Source organism: Pipistrellus kuhlii, unplaced genomic scaffold (assembly GCF_014108245.1).
Source record: "Pipistrellus kuhlii isolate mPipKuh1 unplaced genomic scaffold, mPipKuh1.p scaffold_m20_p_17, whole genome shotgun sequence".
In the NCBI taxonomy this organism is placed as follows: Eukaryota; Metazoa; Chordata; class Mammalia; order Chiroptera; family Vespertilionidae; genus Pipistrellus; species Pipistrellus kuhlii.
In genome coordinates this window covers 26,223,051-26,242,716 of record NW_023425482.1, presented here as the reverse complement: position 1 = coordinate 26,242,716, position 19,666 = coordinate 26,223,051, and the positions used below count along the sequence as shown (strand labels likewise).

Genomic DNA, 19,666 nt, shown 5'->3' with positions numbered 1-19,666 from the left:
TGCAGGTCTTCTCTTCGGACACCTTTCTTCCCTTCCATCCGTCCGTCTGTTTGTCCCTCTGTGCTCTCCCAGGCTCCCTTCTCCCCTGTTTCAGAGGCCTCCTGCTGCTGCCACCCCTGAAACAAAGGAGAAGACAGAGGGTGGGTGGCCGGGTGGCCCGGCGGAGGGGCTGAATGAGTGAGTGCCTGAGTGGGTGAAGGCTGGGGAGGCTGGGGGCAGACTGGGGAGTAGGGGGACACATCCCCAGCCTCCAGGAGCCCCCAAAACATAACTCAATCCCTACTCCTGACCCCTGTGAATGTGACCTTATTTGGGAAAAGGGTCTTTACGGAGGTCGCTAGTTAAGGATCTCGAGATGACATCATCCTGGGTTAGGGTGGGCCCCGAATCCAATGCCTAGCACCCCTTTGAGAGAAAACAGAGGGGGAGGCACAGGTGGGGAGGCAGGTGCAAGCTGGGGTCACCAAGGAGTGCCCGCAGCCACCTGAAGCCAGGAGAGAGGCATGGATGGTGTGTGCCCCTCGGAGCCCCAGTAGGAGCCAGCTCTGCCAGCACTTTGTCCTTGGACTTCTGGCCCCGTAAGCTGGGGGAGGGTACAGTTCTGCTGTTTGGAGGCCCCCGGATTCCTGGGAGGGGTGTTGAGTTGCCCCATGGCGGCCCCAGCGCCCTCTGCCGACCCCTGACTCCCACGCTCCCGCACACAGGGACGCTCTGTGCATGGCTGGCTGAGAATCCTCCTCCCTCCAGAGGAGCAGAGAGAAGGTAAAGAGGGGCCAATGGGGCCAGCCAGGGTGGCTCAGTGGTTGAGCATTGGCCTGTGAACCAGGAGGTCACGTTCGATTCCCGGTCAGGGCACATGTCCGGGTTGCGGACTCCACCCCCAGTGTGGGGTGTGCAGAAGGCAGCTGATCAATGATGTTTCTCTCTCAACAGTGATGTTTCTATCTCTCTCTTCCTCTCCCTTCTTCTGTCTTTAGGGGGGAAAAGAGGAGCCAGGGGTCCCACCCTCAAAGCTCTCAACCCAAGGGAGGGGTCTCTGTCCCAGGGCACATTTTCCGAGCGTTAACCTCAGCCTGACCGAGAAGCTGCGGCCAGGCCACATGGACTCTAGTCTCTGAAAGTCCATGAGAACTTGCCCGGTGACCTTGTCCTGACAGCCTGGGGGTCCCTGTCCTGACAGCCTGGGGGTCCCTGCTCTGTGTCCCCCAGGGTAGCCATGAGCTCCATGAGACTGGGTGAGTCCTGCTCTGAGGCCTCTCCTTCCAAAGTCATCACAATTACACAGGTCCCATCGCCCCCTACAGCGGCTCTGTCAGACCCCAGCTCCACGGTCAGCTGGCCTGTCTGTGCCCAGGTCACAGCGGCCGTCCCCTGCCTCGAGGTTCTCATATAGGCCACCACCGGCCTAGTGGGACAGGTTGGCCGCAGCCTCACAGACACGGTGAGAGCAGCCCTGGGAGGCCCTGAGACCCACAGTCCCAGGGCCCGGATCCAGGTGGATAGGGCCACCGCCCTCAGGGCCAGATCACCGCTTTGCCACCTCTAGCATTCATGACAGGCCTGGCACATAGCAGGCCCTCCTTTACATGTGTGAGCAGGCCCTCCTTTACATGAGCAGACGGATGGATGGATGGATGGATGGATGGATGGATGGATGGATGAGTGGGTGGGTGGGTAGATGGATGGATGGATGGATGGATGGATGAATAGATGGGTGGGTGGGTGGGTAGGTGGATGGATGGATGGATGGATGGATGGATGGATGGATGGATGAGTGGGTGGGTGGATGGATGGATGGATGGATGGATGGATGAATAGATGGGTGGGTGGGTGGGTAGGTGGATGGATGGATGGATAGATGGATGGATGGATGGATGGATGGATGGATGGATGGATGGATAGATGAATAGATGGGTGGGTGGGTGAGTAGGTGGATAGATGGATGAATGGATGACCTGTCCTTCACAGGCCTTTCCTGAGCCCACAAAATGAAAGACGAGCAGATTTTGCACCCTGGCCCATCCCTCTTGCCTCAGCCTCTCCCCAGTCCTGATGCAGGTCTGAGACAAAAGGCAACACACTCACCTGCCAACCAGGTCACAGGTGAGGGATACCCTCCCAGCTCAAGGCAGCTGAAGCCTGAGGGCTCCAGGTCCCTGTCCGCCTCCCCTCACCCCTCAACCAGGGACTCTGCTCAGCTAAACCCCCGGCCCAGCTGCCAGGGGCAGTGAGGAGCTCTCAGGGGGTCCCAGCGGGACCGGCTCCTCTGCATGGACGCTCAAGTCCATCCCCTCCCCCCTCTCCCTAGCCCCAGCAGGGCCTCCAGCCCCCATCTGCTCTGGGCCGGGCTGGGCTCCCTGGCCAGACGGACTGAGGCGGGGCCTCTGGAGCACGGGCTCCCTCAGGAAACCCTGACTGTGCCCCCGCACCAGTGCAGGCCCGGCAGGGGACACCCCGTGGCCCAGCAACCCCCCCAGAGAGGCACGAGACCACCCACCACCCTGTCACTTACTGGTCTGCACGTCACACGTCCCGGAGGAGTCAGGCTCCTGCACGGGGGAAAAAGGGGAAAACCATGTGGCCTCCCCACCGGCTTCTCCACTTCCAAGAGACTTTCTCCCAGCAGGACACTCTCCATCCCCTTCCCTCCACCCCCTCCGCCGCCAGCACTCGCAGAAGATCCCCTTGCTCCGGGCTTCCCTGCCTCTCCTCTCCTGCCTCCGAGGTCGGCTCTGCTCCAGGCGCTCTCCACCCCCTACCCCGGCAGGCCGGGATCCAGGGCGCCCACCCCAGCTCCAGGTGCTTCTGTGAAGGTGTCCAGTTGTCCCCAGGAGAGAAGGACCAGGGGAAGAGGAGCTCGGGTCCTGCTCCCCAAACCCACCCACATTGGCTGTCAGGAGGAGGCACGCAGAGCCTCGGGCTTCCTGCAGCCCCATTCTTCCCAGAGCATGCCAGCCCTCACCTCTGACCTCTGACCTCTGACCTCCGGCCTCCACACATGCTGGGCCTTTCCAATCACCCACATTCACTGCCACCCACCCACTTCCTCCTCCTCCCCGGGGCTCAGCTCGCAGGCCACCTCCACCGGGGAGCCTTCCGTCCTGCTCCCGGGCGGCTCCTCCTCTGCACCCCTCATCCTCTCTGCTCCACCATAGTAGCACCTCCCCTCCGACTGTGACCTCTCACAGGCAGGGCTGAGCCGGCCCCCTGAGCCCCATAGACACGGGGCCTGAGGGAGTGCAGAATGGCGGGGCGGGGCAGACGGGTGAGCTGGGCGGGCTGGAGTCCTGTGGCTGGCGCCCTTCTTCCTTCTGCATGATGGCCCCCCTGAGACACAGACCAACCACGCCACTCCTGCCCCCCATCCGGGCCCTCCCTCCCCTGGCCCAGCGCCCACCTGCTCCGCAGCCTTCCCACGGGGCACCGGCTGCGGCAGGGCCATCTGCAGCCTGTGCAGGAGCCACGCCATCAGCCTGCGGGTGAGAGAGAGTAGCCATGTCGAGGCGGAAGTGATGCCCAAGGCAGACAGCAAGCCCGCCAGAAGGCAGACCAGAGCCCAGGCCTCCAGCCCCCAAGGCCACGGCCTCCCTCCCCCGCCTCCGTAGACAAGTCTCAGGCTACTGCTCAGGCGCCAGCAGGGAGCTCCGGCTCCCCACCTCCACCCCTACCCCCTGCAGGTGCCCCTCAGGCTCTTTCCCCACTGCCAGGGTGGGAAATGGTCAGTACCCAGCCCAATTTTATTTTATTTTTTGTGTATATTTGTATTGATTTCAGAGAGGAAGGGAGAGAGAGAGACAGAAACATCAATGATGAGAGAGAATCATTGATTGGCTGCCTCCTGCATGCCCCCCCCCCCCACATTGGGAATCAAGCCCACAACCCCAGGCATATACCCTGACTAGGAACCGAACTGTGACCTCCTGGCTCATAGGTCAATGATCAACCATTGAGGCACACCAATTTTAAATGCATGTATCCTTTGGCCCAGCAACTTCATCTCCCACAGAATTATCCTTCACATTTGCTTGCCTGTGGCGAAATGACGCCCGTACAGGCTATTGCTTGCAGTAAAAGAGTGGAAGCACACCTAACTGTGTACAGCATCCTAGCTAATAAAGATGGGATATGCAAATTGACCGTAACTCCGCGACAAAGACGCCAGCCCCCACAGCCAATAAGGAGGGAATATACAAATTGACGTAACAAGGCAAGAGGCAGAAGGCAGCTGTGGCCCGGAGCGAAGGTGGTGCCGGCAGCCAGGGGAAGGAAGGCCTATTTCTGAATCTTCTTGCATTGGGCCTTTTTAGTGGTTAAAGAGAAGCCGGTACACCCATACAGTGGAGTGCTATGCAGCCACACAAAGCAGGAAGCAGGCCTGGAGGTCTAAAACCACTTTTGGGGTGAAGAAAGCAAGGTGCAGAACAGCACGCACGGTTTGCTGCTGTCAGGGCAGGTGCATTTAAAAGTGAAACACATGCCAAAACCGGTGTGGCTCAGTGGTAGAGCGTCCACCTGCAGACTGAAAGGTCCCAGGTTCGATTCCGGTCAAGGGCATGTACCTTGGTTGCGGGCTCCATCCCCAGTGGGGGGTATGCAGGAGGCAGCTGGTCGATGTTTCTCTCTCATCGATGTTTCTAGCTCTCTATCTCTCTCCCTTCCTCTCTGTAAAAAAAATCAATAAAATATATTTCAAAATAAATAAATAAAATAAAATAATAATAAAAGTGAAACCCACGCAATCTTGTCTGTGCCTAGAAAATGCCGGGAAGGCTGAGAAGCCGCTGATGGGGTGGCCCTGGGCAGGGGCCCTGGAAACCCCTTTGAGTTCCCTCCCAGGGGCATGTGTCACTTGTATAACTTTTAAAAGAATTTGGCACCGGAACTGGTTTGGTTCAATGGATAGAGCGTCGGCTTGGGGACTGAAGGGTCCCGAGTTCGATTCCGGTCAAGGGCATGTACCTTGGTTGCGGGCACATCCCCAGTAGGGGGTGTGCAAGAGGCAGCTGATCAATGACACTCTCTCATCGATGTTTCTAACTCTCTCTCTCTCTCTCTCCCTTCCTCTCTGTATAAAATCAATAAAATATATTTTAAAAATAATAATAATAAAAAATAAAAGAATTTGTCGAAGGTCGGGTGTTGGGCTGCTCCCCGCGGGAGGTGTGGCGTTTAGGGGGCTCACCTGGCAGTGTCCCCGGGGGGTGGCAGGGAGGAAGCCTGGGAGCCGGGCTGGGGCTCTGGAGCGGACTCCTCCTCAGGCTCCTCCTCAGGCTCCTCCTGGGGTTCTGGGGGGCCAGGAGCAGGCAGTGGGGGACTCTCTGGGGGCTGCAGCATGGACTCCGTTTCCAAGGGGCATTCTGACATCTCTGAGCAGCAGGGAGAGGAGATTCGGACCGGGTTCCAGGGGACCCCTGAAGGACCCAGGGGACCAGATCTGAGGGGTAGTAACCATGACTGAATGGGGAGCCCCTGGGGACCACCCACCACCCCCATCAGCAGACAGACATGGACGGAGGCCCAGGGAGCAGAGAGACATGTCCAAGACCTCACTAGGCTGTCCCAGGCCACTGGCTCCTCAGCCTGGACTGGGAAGGGGGTTCTAGTGCCCCCCACAATAGACCAGCAAGCCCTGAACCCCTCCCTCGCCGGGACCCCTGGGCCCCAGGGCTACCCCAGCCCAGCCCGTGACCATCTCAGACAGCCCCTTCCCAGGTCCCTTGCCTGTACCTGGGCCCAAGGCAGCGTCTGCAGGCTCGTCTCTGCAGCCCTGGATCATAAGCAGGGAGAGAGGTCATGGAGCAGGGCTAGCCACACCTACCCCCGCCCCTGGCCAGCCGTGCGACCACCCAGCCTTCCCCTCAATCCAGGCCCTCCTCCAGGCACCCCTCCCACCAGGGACCCTCCGGGAAGGGGTGGGGACAGACTGCCTGAGACCCCAGAGACCCATCCAGGTGGTCCGCTTCCTGCTGCCCCTAGTCCTCCACTCACCTCGGAGGCTTTCGGAGGCTGAGGCAGCACTTTCTCCAGGTTCTGCTCCAACCACCTGAGCAGCCAGGGCGCTGGCCTGCACGGGGGCCCGTGGTCAGCCAGGAACCCATAGCCCCATTTTGTGGATGAGAAAGGTGAGGCCCAGAAGAGACCAATGGCATGTCCAAGGTCACACACTGAGGTGGTGGTGGACCCTTCTCTTAAACACAAGACCCTGGGCTCTTTGCACACTGCCCGCCCCCCCTTCATCCTCCCTAACCGCCCCCGCCCCTCTCCACACACACACACACACACACACACACGCACACACGCACGCACGCACGCACGCACACATGCACATACACTACAGATGAGGCTCAGGGATGGGGACTCACCCAGTGTCCTTTGCCCTGGAGGCCTCATTGGATCCATCTACAGAAGAAAGCATGGCGGTCAGCAGCAAGAGGCCTGCCCAGAGGCCCCCTCCCCAACTCAAAACCAGGTTCGAACCCAAGGCCAGTCCCATAAAGTTCGGCCCGTGGACTCTCCCCTGGGCCAGGCCCATGCCCGTGGCCCCTCAGCCGCAGCTCTATAGCCACCGTCCCTCCTTACCTGAGGCCCCTGGGCTGCCGTGCCCGAGGATCTGAGCCCCCGCCTGTGGGGACAGTCAGACAGACAGACAGCTGTGGGCAGAGCCCAGGTGCGCCAGCCTCCCGGGGCCCCTCCCAGTCCCGGAGGTACCTGAGCGGGGCCCTCGGAGCAGGCTGCAGGGCCGTGGACGGGCTGTGGGATGACCTTGGCCGCACCCTTCCTCAGCCAGGTCAGCAGCCAGGCACCGGGACTGCGGGGGACAGAGGCACACGCCCCCCTCAGCCTCCCCAGCCCCGCCTGGTCCGAGTGGCCATACAACTGAACAAAGATCCTGGGTTTTTCTACCTAAAGCAACTGGCTGGAATCACAAGCCTTCAGTCCCCCCCTGAGCCTCAGGAGTGGCACCAAGTCTTTGTGAGTTGGGTGTGCCCGATGCCATCCCGAGCCCATGCTCGAGAGCAGCCAGCTCTCGCCATCATCCCGCCTCCCCCTGGCCTGGCTCAGGGCTCCCCGCCTTGCACTTGGCACACATCCTGCCTCCAGAGGATGGAGGGTTGGGGGGAAGGGGGGCGGAGAGGGGAAGGAGAGGGTCGCTTCCTTGTGGCCAAGGCTGGTCATGCTAGCTCTGAGGGTCCCGGGCTCACTGCCTCGGATAATGTGTGAGCCGAGCAGGGATTTCATGGAAAAGCTGGAAGTTCTGGCTACTTCCCTCTGGCACCGAGAGCCCCACCCTCACTTCTCTTGGTCGTGTGGCCCATTTTGGCAAGAGATCACCACCCACCTATTTGGCTAGAGACCACCACCCACCTATTTCTTCCCCAAATGCCCCACATTTGGCCTGGGAGTGACCGTGGATCGGAGAGCAGTGTGGGTGGGGCCCCACCCCCAAATGGCTCCCTAGCTGGGGTGGGGGGCCGGCCCCCAGGAGGGGGAAGGTTCACAGTACCTGTTCACTCCGGGGTCCACAGCCACCCAGGCCTGGAGGACTGAGGGCGGAGATGGGACGGCTTTCTGGGTCTCTGGAAAAAGAGGCCCCACATTTCATATACATTTTTTAAGATACTTTTTATTGGTTTCAGAGAGGAAGGGAGAGGGAGAGATAGAAACATCCCTGATGAGAGAGAGAATCATCGATCAGTTGTCTCCCGCACGCTCCACACTGGGGATCGGTCCCACAACCCGGGCCTGTGCCCTGACCGGGAACCGAACCGTGACCTCCTGGTTCGTAGGTCGATGCTCAACCACTGAGCCACACCGGCCTGGCAAGTCTCCCACACTGGGGCCTTGGAGAGCCCATTTCTACCCTGTTTGGGAGGTCAAGTCAGAGGCAAGGGAGAGGGGAGAGCCCCAAGCAGGTCAGGAGGCTGGGATTCCAGCTCAGCTCAGCCACGAAGTGCCCAGGAGCCCACCCCTCGCTCCTCTGAGCCTCCCTGAAGCCGGAATGCCAGCCTCCGGCTCTTCTGCAGGCCGAGGGGGGAGCACAGCCCGTCCCACCGGGGCCCTGCCATCCGGGGCAGCGGCACTCACCCTGAGGGCCTGGGGCGGCCACAGCTCCGTCCTCCCCTCCCGATGGCTCCTCTGGGGGCTGGGGGTTCAGAGAGGACCATGTGAGCCCTCGAGAGGCCAGTCCGGTTCCGGCAGGGCAGCCCCGGACCCACCGGTAAGGGACCCTCCCACCTCCCACCTCCCACAGGACCAAACAACTCTGTTGTCATAATCGTCTCTGTAAACCCTGGCGGCCTCCCCTTCCTCCAGTCCCAGGGGCCCCTCATTCAGGGTGGGGCCCTCACACACCCCCAGGTCCCCAAGAAGCTACCCAGGGAGCTGCCCCATGTCAGCGGCCTGGGAAGAGGGCGATGTTAGAGAGCTGGGTAGCCTTGCAGGGGAAGAGGGAGGTGAGAGGAGCACATACCCCCCCAAGCCCCAGTCAGGCTCTCCCTCTCCTGGGCCAAGCCTTCCACCTCCTCCAGCAGCCCCGGGGAGCCGGCCCCTGCCCCCTGCCCCTCATCGGCCTCTGCAGCAGCACCTCCTGCTGCTTCATGCACTTACGTGCGTGTACAGCAAACGCAGACACAGGCACACTCACTCTCACATGCATTTACATACAGGCACAGACATACATGAGCATGCATGCATGTTTGACAGCTCTATTCTAATGCCACGACCCTCTCATAGAGCTCCTCATGTTGTGGTGACTCCCCCACCATAAAATTATTTTCGTTGCTACTTCATAACTGTAATGTTGCTGCTGTTATGAATCATAATGTGAATGTCTGTGTTTTCCGATGGTCTCAGGTGGCCCTGCTCCCGGTTCTCCACCTGTGGGTCGCCACATTAGAAAGGCTGAGAACCACTGCTCCAGAGGCGGGCAAACAACGCCCGAGGGCCCAGTCCAGCCTGCTGCGCATTTTGTAAATAAAGTTTTATTGGAACACAACCGTGCTCCTTTGTTTCCGTATGGCCGGTGGCTGTTTTCACGCGTCCGTGGCAGAGTTAAGCAATGAACAGAGATGGAGTGACCTGCAAAGCCTGAACTCTCTACTATGGACCAGGTCCCCCCTCACCCTCCCTTCTTACCAGCGTGGCCTCCTGGGGGGCTGGGTCAGGCTCTGGCGCTGGTTCCAGCTCCGCCTCCAGGCCGGGCTCTGGCTCTGGCTCTGATTGTGCCCCCTCCTCCTCCTCCTCCTCCTCCTCCTCCATCCTGGTCTTCTGAGGGGCCCCTGGGGGCTGAGGCAGCACCCTCTGGACCCAGCCCAACATCCTGGCACCTGGAGAGCACAGCGTCCTCAGGCCCCCCACCATGTGGGGGCCACTTCCAGGGGTCACCATTTCCCTTTCCTCCCATCTTTTAGAACGTGTTTGCAATCGTATCGCCACGTAGCAATAGTCAGGCCCACAAGCACATGTGTAGAAAGAGGCTGCTCACAACAGCGTTACAGCAAAAGATGAAAAAATTCAAATATCCCGCGGCAGGGGACTGGTCATGGGAAAATACCTCAGTGTTCCCCTGTAAGAGGGGTGCGTGTTGAATAAATTACACTCCATCTAATAATGGAATCTTGTGGATCTGTCTGAACTACTAACACGGGAAGTTTTACATGCTCCAGCCGTGAGCAAATGAGCGAAACTCATCATACCTCAGTTTGCTTGCCTGTAAAATGGGATAGAAGCGCCTACTTTGTACGGGGCGAGTGTAAGGATGAAATAAACTGGTTAGAGCAGCGAGTGGCACACACTGGAAGCTGTGACTGTTGTTTGGAGTAAAGATGCTTGTTGTGGAAGATCACGTTCAGCATACTCCCCTAGCAAATTTTTATAAATACATTCTAATAAGTAAGTGAAGAATCCGTTTTTTTGTTTGTTTGTTTTCTGGGTGTTTTTTTTTAATATATTTTACTGATTTTTTTTACAGAGAAGAAGAGAGAGGGATAGAGAGTTAGAAACATCGATGAGAGAGAATCATCGATCAGCTGCCTCTTGCACACCTCCCACTGGGGATGTGCCCGCAACCAAGGTACATGACCTTGACCGGAATCGAACCTGGGACCTTTCAGTTTGCAGGCTGATGTTCTATCCTCTGAGCCAAACCGGTTTCGGGGGGGAATCCGTTTGAATACAGACAAAACTAACCTATTTTCCTGACTTCCATGTTTTACAGTAAAATGCCAGCGAGGCCCCTCTTGCCCGGTTCACTGGGAGAGGTTAGCCTTATTTGGGTTCAGTTTCTGGTGTCACTTACCTTCGGGGACCGGGAGCCCCCTCCCTCGAGATCAGATCCCTAAAGGAGGGCCCGGCCCAGGGCCACCACACCGGGCACACTATGCGAACTCCCAGCCCAGAACCGGCCCTTCCAGGCAATGCCCAGCTGGTGTGCCCGCCCCTGCCCTGGGCAGCCAGGTGTTGGCAGAGGGCTCCTCTGTCCCTGCTCCACCAAGGATCCCAGCCCCAGGCTGACAGGGCAGACCCAGGCCCAGGATCCCGGCCTCAGGGCCCCGCTCCCTGAGGCCTGGGGCCATGCTGCCTCTCCTGCTCACAGACCTGACTTCTGTCCCCACCCGGCCTCCCTCCGCAGCCAGCCTCCCCTGTGAGAGGCTCAGCCTCTGAAAGAGTGACCTTGGGCCACCATGACCCCTCCAGGCATCCATGTCTGCTGAGGGGGTGTTGTGGGGGGAGGTAGAGGTAGTGGCTGTTGTCCTGGGCCAGTGGTCGGCAAACTCATGAGTCCACAGAGCCAAATATCAACAGTACAATGATTTGAAATTTCCTTTGAGAGTCACATTTTTAAAACTTAAACTTCTTCTAGCGCCACGTCTTCAACATAGACTCGCCCAGGCCGCGGTATTTTGTGGAAGAGCCACCCTCAAGGGGCCAAAGAGCTGCATGTGGCTAGCGAGCTGCGGTTTGCTGACCACGGTCCTGGGCTGGCCCTCTCAGGGTCTCCTTCCTACCAGCCTTTCAGAATCTGGTGAGGAGCTGGCGGAAATGTGGATTCCTAGGCCCCCAAGCCCTCTCTGGGCCTAGAATCTGCATTTCACAGGCTGCCCTGGGAGCCAGATGCACACTAAGGTTTGAGGCTCACTGGGAGGGAGGGAGAGGGGAGGAGGGAGGGTAGCCCTGGTTCCCAGCCTCGCCGGGTTCTCCGTGTCCAAAGGCCTTGCTAGAAGGAGAGCACGGGAATCCCACCAGCAGGCCCACCGCCACCCCACCCCCAGGTACCTGCTCCGAGGCCGGCAACCAGCCAGGAAGTGCCTTCTCCCCGCCACTCACAACCGCCCTCTCAGACAGGGATTAATTGACAGCACCGGGCAGGAGGGCCCTTGATTGACAGCACAGGGCGGGCCGTGTGCAAAGGATTAACTGGTGCCAAATGAAAGCTGGGGGAGGAGAAGGTGGATGCTCAGGGAGCCAACCTTAGCAGCCCCCTAGAGGCCAGCAGGGATCTGGGGTCCATGCAAGGAGCCTTGCGGGGCGGGGGAAGAGACAGGTTTGGGAGCCTGGGTGGGGAGGGGTACAGGGGCCTGGCTCCCCACATACCTTGGCCAAGCTGCAGAGTGGCTGGTCGGAGAATGACAGCTTGGGGTCTCCAGTTGGTCCTGGGAAACTCCTCAAAGTGACAGGAGCTTGTACACTCTCAGTAATCACCCCAGCCCCCCAGCCCCCCAGCCCCAAGGCTGAACTCAGGAAGATTCTTTCTGGTCCAGAATCCTTGAATCCTGGGCAGCTGGGGTAGGCAGAGCCTCAGAGGCCCCTGCCTTGGGCTCTGCCGGAACCACTGTGGTCTCAGGGCCAGGCCTTTAGGAAAGATCCAAGGACTGCTGGGTGACTGACTGGGGGGAGCTGGCCACCTGACCTGAGATGGGACCCTCGAGGGGAGACAGAGATCTCAGGGAGGAGGACAAGAGGCTCAAAGGCCCAGTAAAGAGGGATGCAGGGAGGCGGCAGGGCCTGGACGGACAGAGGGGTAGCGGGATATTCAGCAAAGGGATGGGAACCTAACATGATCATCCACCGTATTTCTCCAGCTCTTCCTGTGTGCCACTCAGCGTACCAACCTTGGCACATTGAACAGGCCTGCCCTCCTGGAGCTTCTATTCAACGGAGGGGACAGAAGTACAACAGATGAAGGACAAGAAATATTGTAGCCGAGCTGGTGTGGCTCAGTGGTTGAGTGTGGACCTATGAACCAGGAGATCACGGTTCAATTCCTGGACAGGGCATATGCCCAGGTTGTGGGCTCAATACCCAGCAGAAGGTGTGCATGAGGCAGCTGATCGATGTTGATGTTCCTCCCTCATCAATGTTTCTCTCTCTCCCTCTCTCTCTCTCTCTCTCTCTCTCTCGTTCCCTCTCCCTTCCTCTCTGTCTCTAAAAAAAAAAATCAATAAAAACATATTTTTACAAAAGAAATATTGCAAATTTTGCTGATTCCCATGAAGGAAGCAAAAAGGGCAGGGAGTAGGGCCTGGCAGGTGTCTGTGAAGAGGTAGACATTTGAGCTGAGACAGGAAAAGCAAGATCTGAGTGAAGGTGGTCCAGGCAGAGGACACTGCCAAGGTCAAGGTCCTGTGGCTGGAATGAGCTTGGATGCACCTGAGCAGGCAAGGGCCAGAGGCCAGGGGCCGAGGGCTCAGTGGGTGTAGGGAGGGTGGCAGGAGATTAGGCCCAGGCATGTCATGTAGGCCTGTAAGCCACGACAAGAAAATCTTACAGGGGGCTTTTAGTTGATGGGCCATGTTAGCCTGTCTTGTCTGTGGCTGCGAACGAAGGTAAAGACAAGCCATGGTGCCTTGACCAGTTTGGCTCAGTGGATAGCGCATCAGCCTACGGACTGAAGGGTCCCAGGTTCGATTCCGGTCAAGGGCATGTACCTTGGTTGCGGGCACATCCCCAGTAGGGGGTATGTGTGCAAGAGGTGACTGATCGATGTTTCTCTCATCGATGTTTCTAACTCTCTATCCCTCTCCTTTCCTGTCTGTAAAAAATCAATAAAATATATTTTAAAAAAAGATAAGTCATGGTTAAACTATGCAGCAGGAAAACGAATTACCACTTGTAGGAAGTTGGGGCTGTGACTTGGAAAGAGGTACTGGAAGCTTCTAGACTCTGTTTTTTGCTTTCTTTAGTTAGCATCTATTTTTCAGGACCACTTTAAGGGATATAATTTACATGCCATAAATTTCACCCGTTTCAGTGTACAATGAGCTTGAGTAACATGCCCAAGCTAGGAAATTAGCACCCTCTAGTTTTAGCACATTCCCATCACACGCCCACCCCACCCCCATGAGATCCCTCATGTCACTTCCTGTCCCGCCCCAGCCCCAGGCAACCACTAATCTGCCTTCTGTCTCCCAGGCTTTGCCTTTCATGCATATCTATAGACATAAAAGCCTAAAAGCTGGTAGCTATGATCTGCACTGACCACCAGGAGATAAATGCTCAATGCAGGAGCTGGCCCCTGGTGGTCAGTGTGCTCCCACCGCCAACCTCCGGCAGCTGGCCAACCTCTCATGGTCCCTCCCCCTGGTTGGCCTGCCCCAATCGGCCCCAATCAGCCCCAATCGCCAGCATGGCCAACGGACCCCACCTGTGCACGAATTCGTGCACTGGGCCTCTAATTTCATATAAATGGATCACACAATCTGTGGAGTGTTTTTGTGTGTGATTTCTTTCATAATGTTCTTAGCATAACGTTTTTGAGGATCATCCACATGATAGCACATATCTCCGTTTCTTTTGCATTCTCAAGAGTATCTCATGGAGCCCTGACTGGTTTGGCGCAGTGGATAGAGCATCGGTCTGTGGACTGAAAGGTCCCAGGTTCGATTCCATTCATAGTGCCTAATCCTACGTGTACTCACAGGCTCAGCACCCAGGCAGGCATATGCAATGTACATGCCAATATATGCAAATAGCTCAGGCTCTCCCAGGGGTCCGTTGCCTGAGGGTCTTTCTCGCTGATTGTGACCAAGGTGGTAATTGGCCCCAGAGCTTCGGGGTCCTGGGCTTGGGCACTCGTGACCTTGCTTTCTGGGAAGGAGGGAGGGAGGGAGGGAGGGAGGCTGCAGGGGGCTGGGGATGATATATCACCTGCTAATCTCCGTTCTGCTGAGGCCACCACTCTCCCTGATCCCCTTATGCTGACTCTGGACACTGGCCGCCACTAATCTCCACTCTGGAGCCCCAGTGGCTGGCAGGGGGGACAGTGCCCTCTTTCCTGAGGTTTACAGGGAGGGAGGACCCGCCCAGACCCCAGACACCCCTCATGGCAGGGCCTGGGGCCCTTGCTTAACACAGACAGGAGCCTTGAGGCCCAGAGAGAGACAGTAACTCATCCAGGATCACACAGCCTGCCCTGGCCAGCCCTGGCACGGCCCTCCCCAGGGAGCCCGGCTCCCTGTCTGACATTTCCCAACATGCCTGGCCTGTGGCCCAGGGGACAGCAGCCTTCAGGAAGGCTGCGATAGAGGGCTGGGCAGGGATGGGAGGGAGGAACAGAGGACCCCTGGCTGCAGGCCCTTGTCCCCAGAGCCTGTGGTTGCCAGGGTTGCCAAGGAGTGGGTGCCCTCACAATCAGGGTGCAATGGGCATTGTCCCTGCAGAACATTCTTTGCCCTCCTGGATAAGGTGTCTTATAAGGCACTGGGCCTGGCCCGTGTCCCTGCCTCTTCCCCGCCCCAAGCATCTAGAAGAAGAGAAAATCCCGATAAGCCTGACCACCTGGGGCCTGAGGCCTGCAGATCAGGTAGCATCCCTTCCCTGCTCCACTCCCTGGCCCTCCCCCTGCAAGCCCGTCCATCCCCTGTGCCCTCTCCCTGCTCTCCCATGGCCCTACGTCCTCGCCTCCTGCCCACCTCCCACCTCCTCCATCTCTGGCCTCTAACGGGGGCATGGGAAGGAAATGAGCTAAGTCAGCAAATCCTCACTAGATTTGAAAAGGCAGAATGGCTCCTGGGACTCCCTGCTTCTTATTTTTTTTAATTCTTTTTAAATATATTTTATTGATTTTTTACAGAGAGGGACAGAGAGTTAGAAACATGGATGAGAGAGAATCATCGATCAGCTGCCTCTTGCACACCCCTTACTGGGGATGTGCCCGCAACCAAGGCGCATGCCCTTGACCAGGATCGAACCCAGGACCTTTCAGTCCGCAGGCCGACGCTCTATCCACTGAGTCAAATCGGTTTCGGCTACCTGCTTTTTAAAGGGAGGCACTGCCCTGGCAGGAATGTCTCCCTCATTCGTATCTTGTCTCTCCCCTTCTTTTAAAATGCACGTGTCTCCCTGCAGAATTTTGAGTAAATGCCAGAGGCCTTAGCGAAGGCCAGAAGTCCATAATTAGTTCCCGTTCCGAGCTAAATCTGAACCCAGTTGCTGCTGCCGCTTCCTGCTCGTTATTTAAGAATAGACTCAAATGCCACCACCTCTAGACCATTCCCCGAATGCCCCAACCCCAGCCTCCCCAGACACACACACCCTTGTCCTGACCCTGTCAGAGCCCCTAGCACATCCCGTGTGTGTGCCATGTTGTCTGACTGTCCCTGCCACCCCTTGGGAGCTCATGAAAAAAATAAAATTAAGTTCTGGCATACAGTAGGTGCTCAATAAATGCCGGGCCAGAAGACACATCAGCACCGGCCAAGGTGGTGTTCCGACGTGGAAGGGTGTCCGGCTGACCCGAGCCCAGGGTGAACCCCTTTGAACTCTTTGTTCCCCAGCGATGGCCCGCATCATCGACCTGATGCCCTGGGATGATGGCACCACCCACCTGTATGCGTCCCCCGCCTTCCTGCTCCCCATGGAGCGGCGGAGAAACCAGCTGGCCAGCGTGAAGCACCAGCTCTACCACCCGGCCCTGCCCACCCTGCGCCGCATGGACATGGACTCTGCCAGGGCCTGCCTGTCGGACGAGCACTGCCAGACCACCACCTACTGCCGCAAGGGTCAGTGGGCCTTTGGCAAAGGGCTGGATGGCTCGGAGGAAAGAGATCTGGGAATGCGAGGCCATGAGTGGCAGGTGGAAGCATCCAAGGCTCAGCGCTGCTACTTCCTACCCAGGAGACCTCACAAGACCTGAGCCTCCGTTTCCTTATCAGTAAAATGGGGATGAGGATGGCACCTGCCTCCCAAGGCCGAGTGTGAGGCTCAAACGAGAAAAGGCGGGAAAAGTAATTAGACTCTTGCCTGGCACCTAACAGGTCTTAACAGATTGAGCATATTGATGCAGATGTTATTATTATTCATGGAGAACAACTGTGCAGAGGTCAGTAGATGCAGCAGCAGGAATTTTAAAAAAAATAAGCACTAATAACAACTTCTGCCCAACCCTTCTCCACCTGGAAAACAAGTGGAAACTTTTTTTCCATTTGTCTTTTGACTTCTCGTGTTGTTTTTGCAATGCAGAGGTTTATTGTTAAGGAGCCAAAGTTACCAACTTTTTCTCTAAGGTTCCCAGATTTAGAGTTGGCACGGCCTTCCCCACCCCAAGATTAGGAAGAAATGTACCCATATTGTCTTTCTTTTCTTTTTTTCTAAAGATGATTTGTAATTGATTTTTTTTTTTTTTTTTTTTTGAGAGGGAGAGAGGGACGGAGAGGAGAAGGGGGCGGGGGGGGGGGGGCATCAATCAGCTGCCTCTTGCATGCCCTCTACCGGGGATCAAACCAGCAACCTTCCAGTGCATGGGATGATACCCAACCAACTGAGCGACGCTGGCCAGGGCTACCCATGTCCCCTTCTAGTACTTCTATAGTTTCTGTTTTCTTAATAGTAAAATATTTGATCTCTTGGAGTTTATTCTGTTGTAAGCCATATAAAGTAAAAATCCACTTTATCTTAGTTTTCTTAAAGTTGTCAAATATTTTCCCCTAAAAGAAATTATAAGCAGTGTGGGCCAAACCTCTTCTGGTGTGGGCCCGTGACTGCTGTGCAGGAGACATCCCCTCTGCCTTTCTCTTCCTCCTTCAGATGACTTTGACAACGCACAGTACACACTCCTCGGTGTCCCCAACAAGCCCCTGCAGTGCTTGGTGAGCGGGTGTCCTTTGCCCTGGCCCTGGGTTTGCTCAGGGGAAAGGAAGGCAGGCCACGCCTGCACCCAGCCCCAGGCACCTCTGCTCTTGGGCTCTCTGTGTGCTTCCTCGGCTGCCGCCCCGGGGGACCCTGGTCCCCTTCCCATCTCCATCAGGGGCTGCAGGCGGCCCTCGGTCAGCTCCGCCCTCCAGGGCAGTTTGCACCGGCCTCCCAGGCTTCTGTCTCTGCCCCCGGGGCCCTGACTCCCATCGCCCGGGCAGGACATCACCGCCACCGGCCAGAAGATCCGCCACAGGAGCCGCGAGGGGAAACTGGCGCCCATCGCTCCGGGCATCAGCCGAGCCAGCTGGCCCAGATTCACCCGCGCCATCGAGGACTGGTCCCGCTTCGTGTCGTCTACCGGCGAGTTCAGGCTGCCCTGCCCGAGCAAGAGGGGTGAGTCTCCCGGGCGCGGAGGATGCCCTGGGAGTCTGGGACCCGCAGCGCTGACCACGGACAGGGGACAGAGGGATGGGGCGGAGGGGAAAGGGCCGCTCCAGCAAGGACAGGGCGGGGAAGCTGGGGAGCAGTGGGGTACGGAGAGAGGGAAGGGCTGGGACGGACTGAGGGATATGGAAGCGAGGTTCCTTTTAGGGACAGGGTGGAGCCAGGTCCGGGCCAGGAGCCTTTGGGGCTGAGGCTGAGCCCAGGGTGGGTTCAGCGACCCGCGAAGCAGGGTCTGGAGGCGGGGCTTGTTCCCACCACTCAGTGGAGACCGGACAGGTTCCAGGTTCAGGTGAGAGAGAGGACGGGGCCGGTTCTAGGAGCAAGTGTGGGCGGGGCTGGGGCCAGGGGCGGGGCTCAGGTGAGAGAGGGGCGGGCCTTGGCCCAGGGGCGGGGCTCAGGTGAGAGGGCGGGATCGTTCTAGGAGCAGGTGTGGGAGGGGCTTGGTCTGGGGGCGGGACTCAGATGAGAGAGGGGCAGGGCTTTGTTCGGGGGCGGGGCTCAGGTGAGAGAAGGGCGGGGCTTGGCTCGAGGGCGGGGCTCAGTTGAGAGAGGGGCGGGGCTCCGGTGAGGGGGCGGGGCTTGCTCGGTGTGCTGGTGCCGGGAGATGGCGCTCTCTCCCTCCGCAGTGGAGAGCTTCAGCGGCTACGCGGTGCGCTACCTGAAGCCGGAGCTGACCCAGAACTGGCGGGTAGGGAGGGCTGCGCTGGCCCGACCCTGGGGGCCCGGCGGGGGGAGGGAGGAGCGGCTAGCCCGGGATGGGGCGTGGGCAGAGGGGTGTCTCCCAGTCCTCAGGGCCAAAATCTCCCGCCCAGAGCGCCGGTTGGGGCATGCACGGGTGGGGTTGGGGGGTGCGTGTCTCCCGGCTCACGGGCCGCCCCCATCCCTCCGGCCTGCCCCAGTACTGTCTCAACCAGAACCCCAGCCTGGACCGCTACGGACAGAAGCCCCTGCCTTTCGATTCCCTGTAAGTGAGCCACAGCCCACCCCACCCCGGACTCCTGTGGGGCGAGGGAAAACTGGTTGGCTCCAATACACCGCAAGGAAATCGCAATTTCAAAACGAATAACTGTTGAACTACTGCCCAATGGAGCCCCCTGTCCTCCAGTCCCCTGGCAACCTCGCCCTTTCGGGTGGGCGAAATCCTTCTGGGGCCTGGCGGCTCCGAGGTGGGAGCCGGGTCTCTGGGAGGGAGGCTCCCTAAGATGGGAATGCGCCTCCCACCCCGGCTCACGCCCTCCCTCTCCTGCAGGAATGTGTACCGGCAGTTCGGCTCCAAGTACAGGTAGGTAGCCGCCCGCCCCGCCCCGCGCCTGCCTTTCCTCCCTCCGCCTGGGCTTCTCCCTCCGCCTGGGCTTCTCCCTCCGCCTGGGCTCCTGAGGGAGGCTCCTGAGGGATGGGGAGCCCCCAACCACGTCAGAGAGAGCGGCTGCCTCCCAGGGCCCCGCCCAGGCGACAGTGCACCCACCTGGGGTGGGGGGGACAAGCTCTCTGTGCCCCCCAGTGTGCCCCTGGCCGGGCAGGTTGGGGGGGCTGCCTGAGAGGACACAGGGGCCAGAGAGCAGGCAGATATAAGACACGTGCTGGAGAGGATGCAGAGCTGGTGGGAGCTGGGGTGCACACCCAGGGGCACGTGTGATTCGGTTACTGACATGTGACCCTGCCAGGGCGGTTCCCTAAGGGGTGACAGTGAGTAATTTGGTGCATGGCTGGGGGTGAGAGGGAGATAAAGGTGAGGCAAACCTGAAGGGAGGGGGCTTGGATGTCAGGCAGAGCAACTGGAAATATAACGAGGGAACTAGGGAGCCATGGAAGGTTCTTGAGCCACAGAGAGACAGGGCGGAAGCTGTGTTTTCAGAGCGGTAAGGACAGGGGTGGACATCCTGATTTTCCCCCAGGATATCCCGGAGGCGCCCACCTCACCCCTGTTTCTCTCCACAGTCGTGTCAACTACCTGATCCCCTGGCATTAGTCTGTGAGGAGGAGGCCACTGCCCAGGCTGCTGGGCCGTGCCACCTCAGTTCCCAGCCGGACAGCCCCATCTCCCTGAGAGTCCATCCTCACTGGGAATAAACTTAATGCTCCCATGGGGAGG

General features: G+C 58.5%; 2 protein-coding genes and 1 long non-coding RNA gene across 3 annotated transcripts in view; 1 reads left to right on the top strand and 2 right to left on the bottom strand.

Moving 5' to 3' along the window:
• Positions 1-11,332, bottom strand: part of CNGB1 (cyclic nucleotide gated channel subunit beta 1) — a 41,357-nt gene extending 30,025 nt beyond the window's left edge. The window contains exons 1-11 of the mRNA XM_045582903.1: positions 11,275-11,332; positions 9,123-9,326; positions 7,505-7,544; positions 6,709-6,808; positions 6,580-6,622; positions 6,363-6,399; positions 5,989-6,064; positions 5,728-5,767; positions 5,183-5,366; positions 3,398-3,473; positions 2,513-2,549 (exon numbers count right to left, since the gene is read on the bottom strand). Coding sequence (XP_045438859.1) covers positions 2,513-2,549; positions 3,398-3,473; positions 5,183-5,366; positions 5,728-5,767; positions 5,989-6,064; positions 6,363-6,399; positions 6,580-6,622; positions 6,709-6,808; positions 7,505-7,544; positions 9,123-9,318 — 829 coding nt within the window. The 5' untranslated portion in view covers positions 9,319-9,326; positions 11,275-11,332. The remainder of the gene's footprint in view (positions 1-2,512; positions 2,550-3,397; positions 3,474-5,182; positions 5,367-5,727; positions 5,768-5,988; positions 6,065-6,362; positions 6,400-6,579; positions 6,623-6,708; positions 6,809-7,504; positions 7,545-9,122; positions 9,327-11,274) is intronic.
• LOC123652499 lies at positions 6,714-8,253 on the bottom strand. Its single transcript, XR_006741877.1, has 3 exons — positions 8,086-8,253; positions 7,505-7,577; positions 6,714-6,808 (listed from the first exon to the last, which is right to left on the bottom strand). It is a non-coding gene; the product is annotated as an uncharacterized LOC123652499 (long non-coding RNA).
• Positions 11,333-15,775: 4,443 nt separating the features above from the next.
• Positions 15,776-19,666, top strand: LOC118720568 (testis, prostate and placenta expressed). Its single transcript, XM_036440641.2, has 7 exons — positions 15,776-15,998; positions 17,023-17,084; positions 17,349-17,523; positions 18,201-18,262; positions 18,474-18,538; positions 18,824-18,856; positions 19,513-19,666. The coding sequence occupies exons 1-7, from the start codon at positions 15,776-15,778 to the stop codon at positions 19,541-19,543; spliced, it is 651 nt and encodes a 216-aa protein (XP_036296534.1). The 3' UTR covers positions 19,544-19,666.